Here is a 20,342-nt window from a genome sequence, read left to right on the forward strand (position 1 = left end):
CCCAAGAAGTAAGTGGAAAAGTGGAATTCAAATAAAGGTGAATATAAGGGAAGAGGGCATTTGAAAAGGAAGTATTTCTAACATTAAAAAAATAGAAATATACTCAGTCAAGTGATTAGAAATGGCTCTTGGAGAGAGATGAGGATGAAAAAATGGAATGAGTAAGTATAGATATTTAGTTCAAAAAGCTTGGTTATAATATAAGTTCCAGCGATAGAGTAGGAAATGGAAGGAGGTGTGACATCAAGGAATACTTTTTGGCGGTTGTATTGTTTTTAAGCAATGTGAGAGACTTGGGAATGTTTAATTGCTGATGGGAATGAGCCAGTGTAAGAATCTGAAGACACAGTAGAGAAGGAATCACGGAAATCCTGCAGACGAGACCCAGAGCACAGATGGAGACAAGGCTCCAGATGGTCAGAGGCCATCCTTCCATTTTAACAAGAGGACGGTGCAGAAGGCAGAACACCAGCCCCACTGCCATTGATCTAATTCCTCTCTGATGGCATCAGCAGATAATAAGAACTAATATTTATTGAGCTCTTACTAGCTAACATATCTAACAAGCATTATTATATATGTGTGCATGTGTATATATATATATAGTATGTGTGTGTATAATATTTATCTGTGTGTATATATACATACACATATTTCTAATTTAATCATCCCCACAATAACTCTGTGGGGAAGGTACTATCATTATTCTCATTTTATATATGAGAATATGAGGTAATTTGCCCAAGATCACAGAGTTATAAATGGAGGAGCCAGGATTTAGTACATGATTCTAGGATTTTATTGTATATTTTATAAACCCCAAAGTTTCCCATGTGGATAACATATTCTTTAACAGAACACCTTGGCCATACAAAAGTTGACCTCTAATGATTCCGGTGGACGGAAAGAGGTAACTAGGCATCCCCCTCCTATAAACTCTCATATTTAGATAAACATGGAAACAATTCCTAAGAAAGAGACATGAATCTTGATCACTGAGGTTTATATGTTACAAATGTCTAAGACACCACGGTGTTCTTACAAAGAGGACCAGCTCGCTTGGTGTGACGATGGTGAGCTCACCATGAAGGAAGGTGCAGGCATACACAGTAACATACTCAAGGTCAGAGAGAAGGGCTGGTTCCCGATACATAATGGTGGTTGATTCTCAATTTTGTCCTCACCCAGCTCCTACGGCAGTATGGTATAAAGAGGCCATGTCTGTGAACTTAAAGAGACATGTCCCTAAATACTATAGGATAAATAAGGCAACACAGGAAGAACATTTTCCTTGTAGTAGCAGAAGCACTGCAATTTTACCATGATCAAGGCATGGTAGATTTCCCAGCTTAGGCACACCCAAGCCACAGCAGCAAAGAAGCTGGAAGGGCCCCTCGGTAGAAATGTTAATATCTGGAGCTTGTAGTCCTCAGCTCAGCAAACTGAAGTGAACATTACAAGGTAACTACTACAGCACTTTGGGAGTCAGCTACCAGAACCCTCAACCTCTTTCCATCTGGACATACAGAGAAGTAATGCTCTCTGAGTCTCTTAACAATAGCAACAAGATCTCTAATCCCGAAACCCTCCAATGTTTCAACTTAAGCAATATCAGAAACAATGGATTTTCATTTCAGCTAGAACAAAGAAAATTGCCAAAGAGACCAGGTCCCACACTCTCTGACACTATCAGGTCATGGGTTGTGGAATCTCGGTTTATCGCCTCCCTTTGCACTGTTCGTTTCCTACTTCTCCTTCAGTCATATTGTGAAAACCAGCACAATATTGAGCAATGTATGTCAGAGACAGTGAGCATAATTACCCCATTCCTGACATTAATGGAAATGACGCTAATGTTTCACTATTAAGCATGATTTTCTCTCTAGGTTTCTGGTAGATAATCTTCATTAAGTTATCAAATTTCTTTCAGATGCTATGTGGGAAAAGAAAAAGGTGTAAAAATTGATAATCTAAGCTCCTACCTTAAGAAACTTGGAAAAGAGAGGCAAATTAAACTCAAAGTAAGTAGATGAAAGGAAGTAATCAAGATAAAGCAGAAATCAGTGAAATACAAAACAAACAGTAGAGAAAATCAACAAAATCCGAGATTCGTTTTTTGAAAACTTAAATAAAATTGATAAACACATAGAAAGTCTGATTACAAATAAAGGAGAGAAAGCACAAATCACCAACACCAGGAATGAAAGGGGGACACGATGCCAGATCCTCCAGATGTGCTAAGGATAACGTCGATATAGGAAGACCAACTCACATCAATAAGTTTGAAAACACAGATCAGGGGTGGATGACCGTTTCCTGTAAAGGGCCAGACAGTAAATGTTTCGGGCTTTGAGGGGTACATGGTCTCTAGTGCAATGATACCACTTAGCCAGTGAAGCGTGAAAACTACCAAACACATAGGCACCGGGCCAGATTTGGCCAGATGGCTGTAACTTGCCAAACCCGGACTTGGAAAAAATGGGTAAATACCCTGAAAAACAGAAATTTCCAAAACTGACACAAGAAAAAAAGAAACCAAAAAAGCTACACAACAGCACGTACACAAAAGAAATCAATTTATAATCTATAAAGAAAGAAAACCCCAAGCCCAGATAGCATTACCAGTGATTTCTGTAATAAACTCTTTCACAAAATACATGAAAATGCAATACTTTCCAATTCCTTTTAAGGAGCATAATTCTCATCCCCAAACTGGCAAAGATATTATAATAAAAGAAAACTACAGATAAATGTCCCTTATGAATATAAATGCAGAATTTCTGGACAAAATATTAGCAAATAGAATCCAGCAAAAAATATATACATCTATAAATGGTAATACATCATAAATGCAAAGTTGCCTTAGCATTCAAAAATTCACCTTAGTAACAGAATAAAAGAGAAAAACCACAAGAGTATCTCAGCAGACTTGAAAAAGTTCAACTCCTCTTCAAAATAAGAATTCTCAGGATGTAGTAATGGAAGGTATTCCCCTCTATTTGAGAAAGGTCATCTACAAAAATCTAGAACTACTATCATACTTAATGGTAAAACATTGTTCTTCCCTAAGACTGGGATTACTTCTATTTAACATTATACTGAAGGTCGTAGCCAATTCAATGACTCAAGAAAAGGAAATAAATGGCAAAAAAGAATGGAAGGTCAGAAGTAAAACTGTCATTATTTACAGATGGTATATTTATGTACATAGAAAGCCTGTGAAACTATCTTTAAAAAAAACAAGCAAACAACTTACTACAACTAGCAAGTAAATGTGGCAAAGTCTCAAGACACAGGTAAATATTAAAACATCAAAATATTTCTGTATACCAGCCACAAACATTAGAAAATTTAAAATTAATTAGCATATGTTTACAGCATCAAAACATATCAATTATCTAAAAATAAATCTAGCAAGAAATGTACAAGACCTCTGCATTGAAACCTACAGAAAACACCGCTCAGAGAAATTAAAGAAACCATTGGAACAGGGCTCTATTTAGGAGGTACCTATCTTTAAATTTAAACTTTCTTACCATTTCTATTATTTCTGTGGTTACTGGTCTACTCAAGTTTTCCACCTCATTTTGAATTAATCTTAGAAACAGTGTTCATAGAAAATTATCCATTTAATTTAGATTTTCAACTTAAATATTAGTATAAAATCACATGTAGTGTTGTACACTCTTCTAAAAAAAATCTCTTTCTCATACAAGAGATTTTTCTTTTCGCTATCCCTTTGTTGTTTCTGCTGTCTCCTCTGAACTGCAAATCTTTGTCAGTGTTTGATCTGTTCAAAGAACCAACGCTTGAGTTAATGGATCAGACTGGACTCATGGCCTATATGGGTAACAAATCTCTCTTCCTGTTACCTCCACTTATTGTGGGGATCTTGAGTTACTTCAGGATCTGTTCTGCTTTTTTCTCTAAAACAGGAATTGGTAGACTACAGGTAATGAGCCAAATATGGCCCACCACCTGTTTTTATAAATTAAGCTTGATTGGAACTCAGCATGCCCATTCATTTAAAAATTGCCTATGGCTTCTTTCCTACTCCAACAGCAGAGAGGAGTGGTTGTGAAAGAGATTACAAAGCCCATAAAGACTAAAATATTTACCATTCCATCCTGCACAGAAAAAGTTGTCCAACCCAAGATCTACAGTCAAGACACAATCATGGCAGAAGTCCTCAATAAACGTCTCACTTTGTTTATGAAGTATTTCTCAGGCCTTTATCCTGGGGACAAACACTCTCACTGATAATCTCTTGGGATGTACAGGAGGCAGGACTGGTTCCAACTGTTCACCTCTTATACATTCATTACTTATCACTGACCATGGACCATGAGCCCCACATGATTTTTTACCTTTACTGAATCTCAGTTTGTAATTTCTCTGGAATTTCACTGGGATAAAGTAGGCTTATCATGGCAATAGCTTCTTCTTTTTAATATGTTTGGACTGTGATTTTCTCTGCTCTTAGTCATCTATCAGTTTGATTCCATCTGTTATCAACTTCTAGGCATTCCTCAAATTATCTGGTCCAGTATTTCCAGGTACAATATGACTTCTTTTCATATACCTTGTCTTTCAATATAATTTTTGATGCGTTAAAGTAACCAGGTTGGGCCCAAGATGGAGTCGCTCACGTTACCCACATCAGCAAACCAAAAGGTAACTGTTCCTATGTTGGGCTCTCCCAGAAAAAGCAGGCTTAGGTCAACCAAGCAGTGTTTGCCTGCTCAGCACACGTTACCTGACCTGGCTCCAAGGCTTCCCTTTGCTCCTTACAAGGAAAGTAACCCTGCTTTAATTAATCAGCAAATGCCCCTTCCTTGTTCCTGCTTACTTTGGTCTATAAAAATCTCTCGTCTCCTACAGCTCTCTGGAGCTCCTTTCCATCTGCAGACTGAATGCTGCCTGATTGATGAATCACTGAATAAAAGCCTACTAGGTCAGTAAATTGCCTATGGAAAAATTTTCTTTTAACAGATGAGAGGGGCAGTAGAGAATATGTGCTCTACTCATCATCTTGTAGCTTCCTGCTATTAAGAAGCATGAGCCTATCAGATCACAAATTTCTATAAAGACAAAAACAAACAAAAAACTCATTTCCAATATACACTGTGTAACTGCAGCCTTCACAGGCTTCCCTATTTGGGTCAAAGGGTCAGGGCGAGATAAGAACACTATCAACACGGTATGCAATTGTTTTTGAAAAATTTCTCAATGATTAAAAATGAGGCCAAAAACTGACCCTAAGTAGGGAAATGAGAGTTTCTTTCTTATACATATAATATTTCTGAATATTTGTGGTCAGAAAGGATAAATAGTTAAATAAGAAAAGCTTTATATTGTTTATTGTGAGTCTTATTAAAAGTACCCTAGGCAATGTCCCAGCACACTAGTAATTAATATTTTGAATCCAAAATGTTTCCATCTCTTTTTCGCTGATTTGCACACAGCTCAATGATAAAGGAAGAATGGAAAAACATTCTTATCATATCCCAAGCCTAACCAAATACTTTTGCCAGGGAACGCTCAAATTTGAGAAATTATATTTTATTTGTTTTACTTTCAAAGACTCTGGCAAGGCAGGGATATATATTCAAAATGCAGTATTTTTGCCTTTAATCCCAACACTATCTAACATGCAATTACAATATGTCTGGGGGGAAATAAAGTTTAAAATAATTATCTTCGTTTACCTCACTACAATTTGGAACTGAGAGCTAAGGAAATAAATTACTTGTTCAGGTAGATTGTCAGGTACAGCCAACTCTGATTTCAGTTTTGAAATTAAGCTATTTTAAAGGACTGAAGTTCACCTTAAAAACTGCTCACAGTATTAGCAAGAGTAGTTTTAATTAAAAACAAACTCCAGCAGACGGTTACCTCCATTTTTAAAGAGCGAAAACGAATGGGGTTTCAATTTAGATTGAAATGCACACACTTCTCATGAACCAAACTGAAGCTTTAACAATATTCAAATGTTAGCTGCTCTGGTGTGCATATTAGTAACAGTGGCAACATTGAAATGCTGTACTGAAGGCATCTGTTGGCTGGTCTGTCAAACATTTCAATTCATGCTGGAAGTGTTTCATAATTAAGCACGTAAATGCTGTCTTCATAAACCACCCTCTTTGTCTACTTCTCATCTAACACAAAAAAGAAGCATTATTTTAACTCGAACAAAATGGAAAACTTTAAAACTATTTTAAAGGAGAAAAAAGCTAAATTTTCTTAATTAGCTGAATAAGCTAAAGCTACTGGAATATAAATAACTTTAGCTCTAAGAATAAAAAGGATCAACCCTTACATTTAGGTCTTTAATCCATTTTGAGTTTATTTTTGTGTATGGTGTTAGGGAGTGTCCTAATTTCATTCTTTTACATGTAACTGTCCAGTTTTCCCAGCAGCACTAATTGAAGAGGCTGTCTCTTCTCCATTGTATATTCTTGCCTCCTTTATCAAAAATAAGGTGACCATATGTACGTGGGTTTATCTCTGGGCTTTCTAACCTGTTCCATAAGAACCTAGGGGCAGGACAGGAATAAAGATGCAGACGTAGAGAATGGACTTGAGGACATGGGGAGGGGGAAGGGTAAGCTGGGACAAGGTGAGAGAGTGGCATGGACATATATACACTACCAAATGTACAATAGATAGTGGGAAGCAGCCGCATAGCACAGGGAGATCAGCTCGGTGCTTTGTGACCACCTAGGGGGGTGGGATAGGGAGGGTGGGAGGGAGAAGCAAGATGGAGGAGATATGGGGACATATGTATACATATAGCTGATTCACTTTGTTATAAAGCAGAAACTAACATGCCATTGTAAAGCAATTATACTCCAATAAAGATGTTAAAAAAAAAAAGAATCAACCCAATGTTGATGACAGGGGAGGCAATAGACAATTCTCATGCACTGATACTGGGAAGGTAAACTTGGCATGATGTTTTGAAGGCTTAAGAAGGTATAGTCTCTGACCTAGCAATTCTACATCTAGAAGTTTATCCTGAAGAAATAAAGAAAAATATGTGCAACATGGATGTAAACACAAAGCTGTTCACTACAGTATTATTATTGAGAGCCAAAAATAAAAACAACCTAAATAGCAGTAATAATAACAACAGGCAGTCTTACAACATATTGGGTTAAACTGAATGGACAATTCCTTTATTAACACAGAGGATATTTGAGTAAAACAAAACACATCCACATGCAAAGTACACAGCCAAACATGAGAGAGGGGGAAAGAGAGAGGGGGAAGGAAGAAAGGGAAAGGGTTGGGGGAGAGTGGGTGATAGTCCCTAATGCCAAGGATGTGCATCCAAGCTAGAGCAGTAGAATGAGGTTAACAGGCTAATGCCACGGCAGGCGAAAGGAGAATTTGAGTAGAGACCCAAACATCGGAGACTGAAGTTTAAATTGCCCACGTGGCAACACCACATTTCTGTTCTCTGCCTCTTATACTCCCTGAGCAAGGCAGGGAGTTAGAATTGAGATGCTGACATAAAGTCAAGATCCTCAGAGTATTACACAGGCCAATACAAGGTTCTAGAAAAACTCTACCCACCAGCTCAGAGAAGCAAGAAGAAAGCTTGAAACATCTTGGGGCTTTGGATAGGAAAAATGTCCTCTAAAAGAAATCAAAATCTCAGGCCTAAGCCATGTGAAGCTATGGCATCCAAAATGACCCTGCCACTATGATCGGTAAATCCCAGACTGAGTAATTAACCACAAAATTAATCCAGAATTCACAAAACCTGTAGAAACCTGGAGGAAACAAGGAGAAAAACATGTAGGGACATCTGCTCAGTGTAGAACACATAGAATTCCTCCAGAAAAAAAAAGCCAACCTAAAGATAACGTTTAAAAATAAACATACAGGGCTTCCCTGGTGGCGCAGTGGTTGAGAATCTTCCTGCCAATGCAGGGGACACGGGTTTGAGCCCTGGTCTGGGAAGATCCCACATGCCACGGAGCAACTAAGCCCGTGAGCCCCAACTACTGAGCCTGCGCGTCTGGAGCCTGTGCTCCGCAACAAGAGTGGCCAGGACAGTGAAAGGCCTGCACACCACGATGAAGAGTGGCCCCCGGTTGCCGCAACTAGAGAAAGCCCTCACACAGAAACGAAGACCCAACACAGCCAAAAATAAATAAATAAATGTATAGAAAAAAAAATTAAAAAAAAATATACAAAGAATAAGTTCAAATTAAAAAAAACAGCCCCAAAAGAACAGAACAACCTAAATAAGACTATTAATGAGATAGAAGAATAAAAACCATAATGAAGACATGTCATTATAAAACTGATTTTTAAAGAACCAAAAAGAACTTTGGGAAATTGAGATATAGTAACTGAAATTAAACTTATGAAATGGGTATGTATTAATAAAAGTCTTTAGGGGTAAAGATGACTGACATCTGCAACTTCCTTTGAAAGTGTAATTGGAGAGTCTTACATAGGAGGAAAAAAATATGTACAGTATCTAGGTGTGGGTGGTATACTGGATCCTTGGGAGATAATGGACAAGGATGGATGTTTTTTGTTTGTTTTATTTATTTTTTATTGAAGTATGGCTGATTTACAATGTTGTGTTAATTTCTGCTGTACAGCAAAGTGACTCAGTTATATATATATATATATATATATATATATATATATATATATATATATATACACATTCTTTTTTATATTCTTTTCCATTATGGTTTATTTCAGGATATTGAATATAGTTCCCTGTGCTATACAGTAGGACCTTGTTGTTTAAGGATGGATGTTTTTTAAACCCATGTAGAAAGCAAGAAGAACGACAACACCAAACTACAAAATGGAAAGCTAAACAAATGATTGCTAAAATCTTCCTAGCATCATACCTTGAACACAGAAGACACTCCATAAAACAAGAATGAATGAATGAATGAATGAATGAAGCTTACCTCTTCAAGTCCCTTTAAATCTCAAAATCATAAATCTTATAAAATACCTGTTTTTTATGGAAATCCTTTAGGGCCGTTTCGTAGCCTTCCTCTAGCCTACTGAAGGCTATTCCTACATCTGTAGTCCACCAGATTTGTGAACTAGTTAGTGCGACTTGAGCCGGGAAATCAAAAATCCACAGTTCCCTGGGTTTGTCCTCATAGGCTGCGATGGCTTCTGTGATAGAACGTCGCACTGTCTCTTGCATGGTCTGTTCCAGCTGCAGAAGCCACGTTTCCACCTTTTGAAGCAAATGGAAGTGTTGTAACACAGGCTTAATTATGGAAAAGGGATTATTCCATCCTCTCACGGGCTTGAAGGCTACACAGAGAGGGAGGCCTCAGGTGGATTTATTTTAAACCCCTGTACTAGAAGGGTAACTCAAACGAGCCAGTGAACTACTGATTAATGAAGTCTTTCCTACTTGAACCTGGCTTCTGCCGGGATACTGCTCATCTTATTTCACCTACCAGCTGGCTGATAAAATTCCACATCCTAAACAGACAAGGTGTTCTCCATTATTCATTTTTCAGATTTGAAGACCTGATGGTTCTAGACCAAGATCCCCTCTGATAACACAGAGTGTTTTGAGAAACCGAGCATCACAGCCAATATGCTAGAGTAAAATTCTAGAGATTTGGAAATAATAGGAAATTGATTTTTTTAAACTGAAGTACAGTTGATTTACAATGTTGTGTTAGTTTTAGGTATACAGCAAAGGGATTCAGTTATACATATATTCTTTTTCAGAATTTTTTCCATTATGGGTTATTACAAGATATTGAACATAGCTCCCTGTGCTATACAGTAGGTCCTTGTTGTTTATCTGTTTTATATATAGCAGTGTGTATCCGTTACTCCCAAACTCCTAATTTATTCCTCTGCCCCCTTTCCCCTTTGGTAACCATAAATTTGCTTTCTATGTCTGTGAGTCTAGGAAAGTGATTTTTTAAATGTATCTTTTGGTAATTTTTAAATCTACTAAAGATTCTACCCTCAAATCTACATAGTTCCTAGTCTTAAGCCAAAGTGTTTTCAGCAAGTATCTTAATTATACTCCCTACTGGCTCTCATCCTCACACTTGTCATAAATTAGACAGCAGGAGAGTATGAGAGATAGGACAACTGCCGACTTGTGAAAATCTTTTTTAAAAAAATTCATTTGAAGTTTATTTTGCTCCCACAAATATATTTCTGCCAGTTTTCCATCCTATTCAAATATGCTTTGTTATATTTATCCATATACCTGTTTCTTTGGGATGATATTATATAACAAAAAGGATACCTATACCATTTGCAAATAATTGATCATATCAGTAAAAAATAACTATAATAAATAAATTCCAAGGACTATATGAGATCCTGAAGATTATACAACTGCTTTCTTTCCCCACCTCTGTGAAGATGACACAGCATTCATTCCTACAACCTTTTTCTCTGGAGAACTGGGAAGGAGCAGTACGTGGTCAGTGAGCTGACAGCCTTCCCTATTGGAAGAAAAAGGGAAGAACCATCCCCAACATCCTAAAAGACTTCTCTCCTGGCTTCCTAGCTGGGCTTTATTCAGATGCCTGAAAGCAGGTGACCTAATCACTACTGTAGTCACTCCGCACAACCCTTAATGTCACCAAGCAGCAAGCTCCTTTAGTAAATCGGTATCATTTGATCATATCCCAGATACTCTGGGATCCATGTCCTCAGTATGGCCACCTGTTCTCAAGAACTCTCCAGTCCATCTGGGAAGACCAAACACACATACAAGGTGACACATCAACCCGTGTTCAGAGACTATGCCACCAACGGCAACTCAGCTCAATGTAATTTGAGAACTAAGCCCTGATGAGGTGCTTGCTTGATCTCCCATTTCTTGGTCTTTCATCAGCTTCTGTCCGACCCTCTATAACAAGAATGACCACTTCCCATTATCACTAATTATGTGAATATCCATTTATTCAGTAAGCTTAAGAGGTCCCCAAGGAGAGGTGCCATGTCTTATTCTTTTCTGGATCTCCAAAAGCCAAACCCAGCAGCTGGTACATAGTAGGTATTCAATAAACACCTGTCGAATAAAACGCAAAGAGCCCAAACTGGGAGGAACCAATCATAAAAGTGTGGGGGGAAGCGGGGGGGAGGACCTAAAGTAAAAGCATCTTTTTATAAAACAGGCAATTAGAGGGTAAATGTGCTACATGCCCAAAAGTCTCTAGCATAAGTTGCTTACATAAAGTAAGACAGAGCACTGTGAAAACTTTCAGTACCAAGGGTTCCTGCTACTGACACCCACACCTATGGTTGGACTGTGTTCCTCCTGGGCACTATGCCAATCAGCTAGCAGTCTGCTGGGGGGAGGCAGACAGCAACACACTTTTGTCAAGATAGTTTATGGTGACTTTTTCTAATCATTGTAATAATATCCTAAAGAGCCCCAGAGATCACAACTACACTTTAATCAAAGTATTCCACCATCTGCTTCCCCTGCATTTGGCAGGATTTTTCTGGTACAATATTAAAAAGCAACAGAGAGGAATAAAGAAAACCCTTGTAAAAAAAAAAAAAAGGTTGCCATCACATTTCTGCAAGGGACCCTTTAAGGAACCCCCTGCCTCAACCTAAACTGTTCTGTAATAGAGGCTACTGTCTCAGTTACCCTGTGGATTAACTCAAGCTCTATAAGCATCGTAGTAAAAAGATGCAATTCCTCTGAATCATCTGAAAACACCAAGAGCTGCTTCCTAAATCGTTAAGAGCCATTCTTACAGACAACTGTTAAGAATATGTTTGAGGTGTTTGGCTGTGAGAGAAGAGAGTATGTTAACTGTCTGTGCACACGGTAATTAGTGTACATGACATTAGCTAAGCGGACTCAATCAACTTTATTTACGAGCAGCCATTTACAACACCCATGTCAGAATCCTGAACCACAGCCTCTTTAGAACGTGCTTCATTGCAAGGTGCTGCTTCACCCTAACCCTTCCCTGTACTCTGAGCAGGGGTGAAAACAATATGCTCTGTAAGAGATTCAGTCACTGGGTGGCATTTGCTACTAATTCTGGGGTTTACTCGTTCAGTCTGTGACAGTCCCTCCTGTCTGGCTCAACTGTGAGCAAGCCTGAGCTCCTGCAGGGTGCTGAAGCCTGATAATCAGAGTGGGAAGCACGGCAGAGGAGCCCTCTGTCACACCGGACACAGGTAAACGGGAATCTCTGAGCACAAAACTAACCAGAGCCTCATTTGACATGAGTTGATTTTTTCTTGTTCAACTTTTAAAAATTATCCCCCCAATACTTCTCTGGCATAGAGAACCTCATAAGCAAATCTTACATGGCCTATGCATTCACACTCAGCTGGGAATGGGACGTATTCCTTTTCTTTGCTGTACATTCCAATGGCCCTGTGCGCGGAAACATCCTGATCGTCTTCAAACTGCAGATCTACAATGCTGTCAAAGAGTTTGGAAAGGTGGTGTGTAACCTAAGACAAGATAATAAGAAGAGATAAGAGCATTTCTTACTGGATATGTATTCTGGTAATCTACAGATGTGGCTAAATGAATTCACAAAACTGTCTTTATATAGTTACAGAGATGCCTCAAAATGTTTTTCTTCCAAATAAAAATCACTTCTTCAATTCCAGAGTTTGAAATGACCCAGATGGAGAAGTGGCCAGGCACTCCGATCACATCATCAAGTGTTGGGAGGTGAATACTTAGCCTGCTAGGTTATCTATTCCCTCCTTAAAGGCTGGAGACTTACCATCTTCTCTATCTGTACCATATTCCTGTAGCAATCATCCTGCTGGGAATTTTGTGGTCAGGTTATTAAAATTCAGACATGGTATTTTACTTACACCATAAAAGACCTTGTATTGTTTAAAAACAAAAAGCTGTGTTAAAATATTTGAAATGAAAATGTAAATTAGATACAGTCTTATTCTTGGGTCAGGTCCTATGTTACTGTGCACTTGCTTTGCTATTTACATGAGCCCTAGAGCATATTTGTTACATAAGAAAGGTGAATGGGATTCCCCCATTTTCACTGACAAAGAAATTGAAGGTAAAGTATTAGGTGACTTCATCAAGTTGACACTGCTAAGAATAAGTGGCAGTTAGATCTTAAACCTCCAAGTCCAAGCCACATCTACAAAGTTCAAACTCTTTGAGCATCATAACCTTTTACATCCTAAGTTGTGGGATCTCCAAAAGAACCCCCAGTAAATAGCATACTGAACCCTGTGCAGGTTCTGGACTCCTTGAAAAATAAAATCAAGTTAAAAAGACAAAGAGCAGCACGTGTTCTGCTAGAGGCCAGTTCAGAGATGAAAGCCCCAATGGCCACCAAACAGAACACAAGAATCAATAAGACTTATCCATCTGGTCATATCAGCACAGACCGGGACCGGCCTCTCCACCCAGCAGGACTGGCAAGGAGGAAAGGAGAGGAGTTCTGCAGGCTATCAGTCAGGCAAGCCGCTCTACCTCCCCCTGGGGTGGACGGAACAAAGGGCGGAGTGAACCACAGGAAGTGTCAGGAATGGGAACAAGCGCTCCCTCCTTACACTTGGCAAAACTACTGCAAAACCTGAGAAGTGGGAAACAGTTTGGTGATTCCTCAAAAAGTTCACTATAAACTTGTCATAGGACCCAGTAATTCCACTCCTAGATATATACCCCAAATTATTGAAAACATGTACTCAAATACTTGTACAGAAGTTCAGAGCAGTATTATTCACAGCAGCCAAAAGGTGGAACCAACCTAAATGTCCATTGATGGATGAATGGACACATTGTGCATTGTGGCATATCCATACAATGGAATATTGTTCAACCATCAAAAGGAAGGAACTACCGGTACACTCTACAACATGGATGAACACTGAAAACATGCTACGTGAAAGAAGCCAGTCACAAAAGATCATATAGTGTATGATTCCATGTACATGAAATGGCCACAATAGGTAAATCCACAGAAACAGAAAGCAGACTGATGGCTAGTAGGAGACAGGGGGACGAGGGAATGCACGATGACTTCTTAATGGGCATGAGGTTTTATTGTGGGGTGGTGAAAATATTTTGGAACTAGATAGAAGTGATGGATGCACAACATTGTGAACAGACAAAATGCTAATGAATCATACACTTTAAAATGGCTAATTTTATGTTACCTGAATTTCACCTCAATAAAAAAATAATAATAAAAGGTGCTGATAACCAGAAGACAATGTCAAGCTATAGAACATTTCCCAGCACATAGCATTAAAGCCACCTCTGCAATGACTTTTTCCTGAAATACAGTTTAACTGGACTTGATAACTATCCCAATAGCAGCTTCCACAAACAACAGCAACCTGTCTAAATTTCCCATATGAAAAGACCAATACCAATATTGGTAGGGAGGGCTTCCCTGGTGGCGCAGTGGTTGAGAATCTGCCTGCTAATGCAGGGGGCACGGGTTCGAGCACTGGTCTGGGAAGATCCCACATGCCGCGGAGCAACTAGGCCCGTGAGCCACAACTACTGAGCCTGCGCGTCTGGAGCCTGTGCTCCGCAACGAGAGAGGCCGCGACAGTGAGAGGCCCGCGCACCGCGATGAAGAGCGGCCCCCACTTGCCGCAACTAGAGGAAGCCCTCGCACAGAAACGAAGACCCAACACAGCCAAAAATAAATTAATTAATAAATAAATTTTAAAAAATATATATTGGTAGGGAACTCCTTAAGGGTGATTTAATCTTTGAAGCTTTTAGCCTTAACATTTTTGCTGTATTCACAGTTTTAGTACTGAAGAAAATCACAGCAAGAAATCTTCCGAGTTTAAAATAGATGAGTTTTTGAGATTCTCACTTTCAGTGTAGACAGAGTGGTAGCTGATGATCACTGCTTCGGTTATCACAGTCTCCCACATCCCTGTACATAACCCACAGGACATGAAACACAGAAAGTATCTCCACTCCTCTAACAACTCGCTGTCACAGCTGAAGCGGCCAGGAAGTGCACAGATGTTTCATGGCTTCTACTGTGTAATGGGCCTAGTCAGGTACAAATAATAGTCAGGTACAAAGCTGCGGGATAAACGAGACCTCAACCATCAGACACCCTCACACATCATTGCTTTGGTGAGGAAAGCATTTCAAAAGAACTCCTAGTCCTCTAGTCACTCAGTGGGTGACCAGGAAACGCAAAACCCACGGCTTGATGTTCTCCCATGACTTACACCTGGCATGTTGGAAGTTGGATATTTTCCTATTCTGCCTTCCATTTAGAGCTTCTGAGAGAACAGGACCATTTTTTTAAACTAACAAGGATGCTGTTGACCTCAGATTTGCTCCATTTCTAATGATATCCCTTTGTACCTGTTAACACAAAATTAAAATTCCTTTTTCCTAGTCTGGTCTTTGGAAAGACTTATTTTACAGTTTAAAAAATACATAAAAACTAATGCCTCAGAGCCCCCCTCTCTGTACGACACTAAAGAAACAGAATGGATTTGAACACTTCAAATCATGAAATTCAATAATTTCGTTGTATCTCGAGTAGGTTTCTAAAAGGTTAGCAACAAAAATTGAAATGCTGTTCCACTGGTTTACACTAAATCAGGTACATCCACCCACCGGTGCGTAGACTGACATGCAGCCCCGGCTTCGCACAGTAGTGCGAGATCGTAACAACAACCATGCAACCTCCACAATCAATGGGCAAACTTACGATTGTGCTTTGGCCGTTAAAAATTTTCGTTAAAACATTAAAATCCCTCTCACTCTTGGATATAGAAGTACAGAGAAATAAAAAGTGTAAACTAATAGTTAGTAGGCTAACTTAAAATACTAAAAAAATAAATAAAAATTAAGTGTTTTACTCCTTTATAGGAAACTTATCAAGAGTAGTTCGAACAGTGCTTGCCTCCTTCTTCTCATCTTGTAACTTAAAATACTGAGTGAGCACCTTCCCTATGCTTTGTGTAGTCGCCATATTCCTTTGGAAGTCTGGATTGGCTGCCAACATTTCATCCTTTGAGGTCTCCATGTCCTGATATTTCTGAGAGTTTCTTTAATGGCAAGTTTTTTTTTTTTTCTGGTATCACTTCCTCTAGGACATCTTCATCCTTTTTGTCACAACCAGTGTTTACATTTATATCAATGAGTTCATTTTCACTATAATCCTCTGGCTGCATATCTAGAATCTCTCAAATGGTGTAGTGTCATTTCCACAGTCACCTTTCTCTCCCATAGCTACATCTACGATTCAGATTTCACGTCTAGCGTTATCAATTTTCACTTCTTTGCTATACTATCAACTTCATTACTAAATCCCTCTTTTGAAGGTTTATTTTTGTAAACCGTCATGTGGGTTCTTCACTGGGGACAAGGTGGTAACACACTACATTCTTTGCTGATTATGTCAGAATCAAACAACAAATGTGTGACAGCCGACCACAGACAGACTTTGAAAGGTGTGACGTAAGTGGTCACGAGTCAAGATGTACATCTGTTACTGACGTGGTGATTTTTGTGGACTGAGGAGGCAGCAATGAAGTTTGTGCCTCTCGAGATCACTCACAGTTAACACACCGTAGTATGTGAAATTTGAACCATGTTATTGGGGGAACGGAGTTAAACTAATGTTTGGTAACTGAAATTCGTATTTTTCAGGTCTGTGCACAGGGAAAGCTGCCTTTTTAAGAGCTTACATTTATCTACCTGTAAATAAAGTCAAAAATATTTACTCATCTAGGTAATTTTATAATTTAAAATGCAAACTAATACAGCAATCAGATCAGAGGTCTACCCTATGTTCACCTAGAAAAGAAAGGGAAGAAAAACGAAATCATATAGCTTCTACATATGCTTCTATGTATATCTTCCATGTATTGCTATGTCCTAGTTTCTCTGTATGGCTACCATACATTCACAAAGCTTACCCCTTGCTTTTTGCCTATATCTCATTCCATATTTGCCCCATCTATGAAAGATGCTACTGCTGATTAACTGAGATAAAATAGACACAAAGTCCTAATATCACTCCTGGCATGATGAACACCTCAGGATTCATTCATACGTAGTCATTAACTCATTTATACATAATGATGGTAATACTCATGATAGTATTTGTGAGAAGATAAGTAATGTCCAAAATGTAGGCAGTCCTGTCTATTGTGAATATTATCCTCTAGAACAAGAGAAAAATGAGTCCTTTATTTTTACATGTACAAAAATTTAAGTCTGTCAAAAGGCTGAATAGTTTATTGTTGTGTTTTATACTTTTAATAATACTCAGTATAGGTGACAGTATAGGGAAATGGACATGCAACATTGTTGAAAGTCTAAATATGCAAAAACTTTCTAGAAGTTGGTTAAATCAGTTATAGCACTTTCATATAATGAAAACTTTTATCGACATTAAACATCATATTGTAGAAGAATATTTCAATTTTGATTAAGTATATATGTTCTTACCTACACAAACACAGACATATAAAGAAAAACTATAATCACTCAAAAATAGCATCTAGGAGTATGTTATTCTGATCTTTAGTATTTTTATATTTTTCAAATTTTCAATAGTGAATATGCAATTATATAATTCAGAAAGACTAAATTTGTTATAAATTTTGTAAACCATTATAGCCAATCCTAGGTATCGGGTATTGCTTGGTTTGCTTTTACCAAAAATAAAATCATAGTATACATAATATTTTGCAATTTGATTTTTCACTAATTAATATAACTTGGACATACCTATATTATCAGTGCTGATTCTGTATTTTTTCCTTAACATTTTTAGCATGTGTATGTAAATATATATAGATATGCTGACAATACAAACTCTTGAGTATTTAAATAACCTTATGAAAATTTAAATAGAGAGAAAAGTGAAAAAAATCACGTGTGTACAGCTTAATAAATTTTAGCAAAGTGAACAAAACTCTTGTAACCACTGAGACAATTAAGAAACTGAATACACCTGAACCCAAAAAAAATCCTCATGGCCCAGGTCAGTCACTAGTCCCTCCTCTCAAAAATGGACATTACCTAATAAAGCCCATATAAGACAAACCCACAGCTAACATCACTCTCAATGGTGAAAAGGTGAAAGCATTCCCTCTAAGATCAGGAACAAGACAAGGATGTCCACTGTTGCCACTTTTATTCAACACAGTTTTGGAAGTCTTAGCCAGGGAAATCAGAGAAGAAAAAGAAAGAAAAGGAATCCAAATTGGAAAAGAAGTAAAACTGCAAGATGACATGATACTATACACAGAAAATCCTAAAGATGCTTCCAGAAAACTACTAGAGCTCATCAATGAATTCAATAAAGTTGCAGGATACAAAATCAATGGAATTTCCTGGTGGTCCAGTGGTTAGGACTCTGTGCTTTCACTGCCGAGGATGCAGGTTCAATCCCTGGTTGGGAAACTGAGATCTTGCAAGCCGTGTGGCACGGCCAAAAAAAACCCCAACAACAACAAAATTGATACACAGCAATCTCTTGCATTCCTATACACTAACAATGAAAGATCAGAAAGACAAATTAAGGAAACAATCCCATTTACTGTCACATCAAAAAGAATAAAATACCTATGAATAAACCTACCTAAGGAGGCAAAAGACTTGTACTACGAAACCTGTAAGACACTAATGAAAGAAATCAAAGATGACACAAACAGATGGAAAGATATACCATGCTCTTGGAATGGAAGAAAGAACATTGTGAAAATGACTATACTACCCAAGGCAATCAACAGATTCAGTGCAATCCCTATCAAATGACCAATGGCATTTTTCACAGAACTAGAAGAAAAAAATTTAAAATTTGTATGGAAACACAAAAGACCCCGAATAGCCAAAGCAATCCTGAGAAAGAAAAACGGAGCTGGAGGAATCAGGCTCCCTGACTTCAGACTATACTACAAAGCTACAGTAATCAAGATAGTATGATACTGGCACAAAAACAGAAATATAGATCAATGGAACAGGATAGAAAGCCCAGAAATAACCCCACGCACCTATGGTCAATTAATCTATGACAAAGGAGGCAAGAATATACAATGGAGAAAAGACAGTCTCTTCAAGAAGCGGTGTTGGGAAAACTGGGCAGCTACATGTAAAAGAATGAAATTAGAACATTCTCTAACACCACACACAAAAATAAACTCAAAATGGATCGAAGACCTAAATGTAAGGCTGGACACTATAAAACTCTGAGAAGAAAACGTAGGCAAAACACTCTCTGACATAAATTGCAGCAGTATCTTTTTGGATCCACCTCCTAGAGTAATGAAAATAAAAACAAAAATAAACGAATGGGATCTAATTAAACTTAAAGACTTGTGCACAACAAAGGAAACCATAAACAAAACAAAAGGACAACCCACAGAATGGGAGAAAATATTTGCAAATGAAGTGATTGACAAGGGGTTAATCTCCAAAATATATAAATAGTTCATGCAGCTCTATGTCAAAAAAAAAACAAACAACCCAATCAAAAAACGGGCATACGACCTAAATAGACATTTCTCCAAAGAAGACATACAGATGGCCAAGAGGCACATGAAAAACTGCTCAACGCCACTCACTATTAGAGAAATGCAAATCAAAACTACAGTGAGGTATCACCTCACACCAGTTAGAATGGGCATCATCAAAAAGTCTACAAACAAGAAATGCTGGAGAGGGTGTGGAGAAAAGGGAACCCTCCTACACTGTTGGTGGGAATGTAAATTGGTACAACCACTATGGAGAACAGTATGGCAGTACCTTAAAAAACTAAAAATAGAACTACCATATGATCCAGCAATCCCACTCCTGGACATATACCTGGAGAAAACCATAATTCGAAAAATACATGCACCCCATTGTTCATTGCAGCTCTATTTACAACAGCCAAGACATGGAAGCAACCTAAATGTCCATCAACAGAGGAATGGATAAAGAAGATGTGGTACAGATGTACAACGGAATAGTACTCAGCCATATAAAAAGAACCAAAATAATGTCATTTGCAGCAACACAGATGGACCTAGAGATTATCATACTAACTGAAGTAAATCAGAGAAAGACAAATATCATATGATATCACTCATATGTGGAATCTAAATTTTTTCTTTTTAAAAAATTTTTATTGAAGTATAGTTGATTTACAATGTTGTGTTACTTTCTGCTGTACAGCACTGTGAATCAGTTATACATGTACATATGTCCACTCTTTTTTAGACGCCTTTTCCATGTAGGTCATTACAGAGTATTGAGTAGAGTTCCCTGTGCTATACAGTAGTTTCTTATTAGTTATCTATTTTATATATAGTAGTATGTATATGTCAATCCCAGTCTCACAATTTATCCCTCCTCCCCTTTCCTCCCTGGTAAC

General features: G+C 38.1%; 1 protein-coding gene across 1 annotated transcript in view; it reads right to left on the minus strand.

Moving 5' to 3' along the window:
• DNAH11 (dynein axonemal heavy chain 11) overlaps positions 1-20,342 on the minus strand; it is a 312,569-nt gene that overhangs the window by 196,049 nt on the left and 96,178 nt on the right. Inside the window, exons 29-30 of the mRNA XM_082472819.1 lie at positions 12,307-12,456; positions 8,993-9,226 (exon numbers count right to left, since the gene is read on the minus strand). Coding sequence (XP_082328945.1) covers positions 8,993-9,226; positions 12,307-12,456 — 384 coding nt within the window. The remainder of the gene's footprint in view (positions 1-8,992; positions 9,227-12,306; positions 12,457-20,342) is intronic.

The sequence above is a fragment of the Balaenoptera physalus genome (genome assembly GCF_965194825.1).
Source record: "Balaenoptera physalus genome assembly, chromosome: 8".
In the NCBI taxonomy this organism is placed as follows: Eukaryota; Metazoa; Chordata; class Mammalia; order Artiodactyla; family Balaenopteridae; genus Balaenoptera; species Balaenoptera physalus.